Raw genomic sequence first — 3,367 nt, 5'->3', positions numbered from 1 at the left:
CGAGTATTGGTGTTTCTTATTTAATTTATGTATTTTTTTCAAATATTATACACAAAAAAATTATAATTTGAACTTCTTTCATTGAAAAAACGTTACAAACGTTAGTTTGTGATTCATTCTGCAACCAAAATCGAGAAATCTAAATTGAATAACGAAAAACGTCATGATTTCAACATATTTAAAAGTATTTCAATTTTCCAATTAGAATTGAATTGAGTGAATTGAAAAAAACTTCCATAAATTAAACTACAAAATCAAACCATGGTCTTTGCATCAAACAGAAAACTTGTGAAAACATATAAAAACAGTAAAATTACCATCTTTAAAAAAAGAAAGAAAAAAAAATTATTCGAGAATTTCAAAAGAATTTATAGCCAATGTGTTTTCATCCTATAAGAATGAAATAAAATATAAAAAAAGAATTGGCCCATGGGAGGATCGAACTCACGACCTTCGCGTTATTAGCACGACGCTCTAACCAGCTGAGCTAATGGGCCTACGGATTTTAGTCTGTCGAGTTACGGAAATCAGATCAAAGCCATCTTAAAACTATTTTTTATCCGGTCGCAATGCCAATATCAATTTTCTGGGTTCATTAAAGGCGACTTACTGGATGGCTCGACCTGAATTTTTAATAATCATCCACATATTCATATTATCTCAAATAATTTTAAACTAACATGTCATAAAATAATAATAATGATATTCTTAACCCTCTAATGCATTAATTTTTCCCAGGGTTGGGAGTACTGGTACTTGGTTGATTTTTGGCCATAGATAATTCAAAATATATTCATAATCCTGGATTCCTCATGGTTTAGTCAGGAAATGCGATTGACGTAAATCAGAGAACAATCAAATCTATTGTTTAAAAGTGTCAAAAATGTGTCTAATTTGAAGTTCGAATAATTAATTTTGTCAAATTTTTGTTCTTGCACACATTTTTGTTTATAACTTTACAATCACACTACATAGACAAATATTGCCAAAGACAAAAATAAAGAGAGAACATTGACGAATAAAAATTCTTTTTGAAGCAATGTGATCCGATGTACGGTTTACGTTCTACAGGCGTTCAAATGTTGCCCGTCTAGAGGCGGTTGTATGCATTAGAGGGTTAAAATAAACTTACAATCCAATTTCAATTAATTACCAAAAAGTAGATAGCCTTTAGGCCCATTTTTTTTAAATGAAATTCTTTCATTTCTAACAAATCTTGATTTGATCGAACCACATCGATTTCTTTGTTCAATCTACGTAGCAAGAGTTCTTGCCTGGTTGTTGTCGCAATGAAAAGCGAATTGAGTGATCAAGAACAGAAAATGTGAAAAAATGAAATTCTGCAAAATATAAGCCCATGGAAGGATCAAATGAAACATTCATGGGTCCTGATTTTCTTTTTCTTATCAATTTTAAATTAACGAAATTGTGAACGATTTTTTTTGTATAAACATAAGGAAGGTATGGCGTAGGAAAAAAGAATTGGCCCATGGGAGGATCGAACTCACGACCTTCGCGTTATTAGCACGACGCTCTAACCAGCTGAGCTAATGGGCCCACGGATTTTGTTCTGCCGAGTTGCACAGATCCATAGCGGTGCAACGATAATACTACGCGCCCTAACTACATTATGCAAACTACATGACGTAGATCACTACGCGCCCCGGCACGTTTGTATGGGCAGTGCACCGCTATGCACAGATCAGACCCAAGAAGATCCAAAGTCCATGACAAATCCAAAGATACATGTTACTACTCTTTCTCTAATATAGTTCGATCATCTGTTTACTGTTATCATACAACGAACGTCACCATTATACAATTTCTATGTGGAATTCCGCTTAGTGATAGTGAAGTTCATTGTGAATGAATTTTTTTACACAACGACAAATTCGAATTCACTTTGGAGAAATTCTACAATTAAAGATATTGGATTAAACAAATATTTTGTTGTTTTTGTTTTAAAATTATATCGAAAACATTCAATTTTGAATCAAAAAAACGAAAGAAAAAAGAAGAAAAGTGCTAAAGAACATTATTTCAAAATACCGTAATATTTTCTAATACCCAAGTTCTTCACATATTAATTCGCTCATGTAATAGCTTAGCACCGCCACATTTTACAAAAAAAAAACTCCAACATCAACTCAGAATGAATCCATTCAGTTTTATTGTCTGCCTTAGATACGTACTAAAAAGCTCTTTAGCAACGTCAGACAGTGGTCTCAGGTGTCGTTGTGAAAATTCAATGCGATTTGATTATTACAGTATCATGCGACACATGGGATTTTTGTCAAGAGCTTGTATGCCACTCTCTTTGATTGTCGAATAACACAAACGAAATCGCTTTAAACGTGGTGAAAGCGTGGCAATCCTTCGTTTTTATACTTTTTTGTGCACATTTTAATCGATTTTTCGATTCATTTCAATGTTTCTGTTTCCAAAGGCTCCATTCAAAAGCTTCTTACACACCCAAACAACAGTGATGAAAACAAATTGAAGATAACAACGATGAAAGCGACTTTGAACCCATACGTTTATGAATGAAATACAATGAATGAAAAAAGACTGATGTCAAAACCTTTTCAAAAAATTTCAAGTAATTTTTCTCAAAACCCATTTCAAATCACCCGTTTTCACGCCATTCAAGTAAAATACAAAAATTCGATCATTTTTTTTCACGTTATTCACAATTTATTGAGATATTTTCAAAATATTATTTTGTACAACCACGAATAAAAATACCAATCTTAAACCGAATACCACAGAAATAAGCGGATGCACTGGAGAAAAACAAAATGGAAAAATTGTCATCAAAATATATAAAATAAACTAAATTAATTTTCACATGAAATGAAAAATCAATGGAAAAGTTAGAAATTGATGCGGATTGGTGTGTGTTTATGTTTCTAGCACATGATTAAGATAGGCGATGTAACAAATGGCCAATTTGAGTATTTCAATTTTCGATAGTTTTTTATCCGGCGGCAATGTGGGTAGCAATTTTCGAAGCTCAGTGAATGCAACGTTAAATGCTTCGACACGGATTCGTTCGCGTGTTGCATGTGCCGTACGGTATTTTTGTGTTGCTCGCCGTCGGCGACGTCGTTCTTCGCGTGATAGCCCAACCAAATCGGAAGGGTTCAACATGCTCTCGCTGCTGATGTTGGACGATGTATTCGGACTGGTCGTTGTAACTGTCGCTCTTCGACGCGGTGTATTCGAATGAACCATTGGAATATTTTCACACGGCAAACCCAAGTATGTCTCACGCGAAATTGCTATGCTATTGTCATACGGAGCAATGTGATCTATGTCATAAACCATCTCGGATTCCTGCCAAATAGAAAAGAAATTCATTCGATTA

At 33.9% G+C, this 3,367-nt stretch overlaps 1 protein-coding gene and 2 non-coding genes across 3 annotated transcripts; all 3 read right to left on the bottom strand.

Moving 5' to 3' along the window:
• Positions 1-423: 423 nt before the first annotated feature.
• On the bottom strand, positions 424-497 carry Trnai-aau (transfer RNA isoleucine (anticodon AAU)). Its single transcript has one exon. It is a non-coding gene; the product is annotated as a tRNA-Ile (tRNA).
• A 986-nt stretch (positions 498-1,483) lies between these two features.
• On the bottom strand, positions 1,484-1,557 carry Trnai-aau (transfer RNA isoleucine (anticodon AAU)). Its single transcript has one exon. It is a non-coding gene; the product is annotated as a tRNA-Ile (tRNA).
• Positions 1,558-2,698: 1,141 nt separating this feature from the next.
• On the bottom strand, positions 2,699-3,346 carry LOC129580180 (helix-loop-helix protein 1-like). The gene has a single exon (XM_055470388.1). The coding sequence runs from the start codon at positions 3,325-3,327 to the stop codon at positions 2,902-2,904; it is 426 nt and encodes a 141-aa protein (XP_055326363.1). The 5' UTR covers positions 3,328-3,346; the 3' UTR covers positions 2,699-2,901.
• Positions 3,347-3,367: the final 21 nt, after the last annotated feature.

Source organism: Sitodiplosis mosellana, unplaced genomic scaffold, assembly GCF_009176505.1.
Source record: "Sitodiplosis mosellana isolate CC-2019 unplaced genomic scaffold, AAFC_SMos_1.0 Smas_scaffold_7218, whole genome shotgun sequence".
NCBI classification, from domain to species: domain Eukaryota; kingdom Metazoa; phylum Arthropoda; class Insecta; order Diptera; family Cecidomyiidae; genus Sitodiplosis; species Sitodiplosis mosellana.
This window is presented reverse-complemented; position numbering and strand designations above follow the sequence as displayed.

Excerpts from the sequence above, each read along its gene's own strand:
- LOC129580180 (XM_055470388.1), bottom strand. The coding sequence starts at position 3,327 with ATGGTTTATGACATAGATCACATTGCTCCGTATGACAATAGCATAGCA.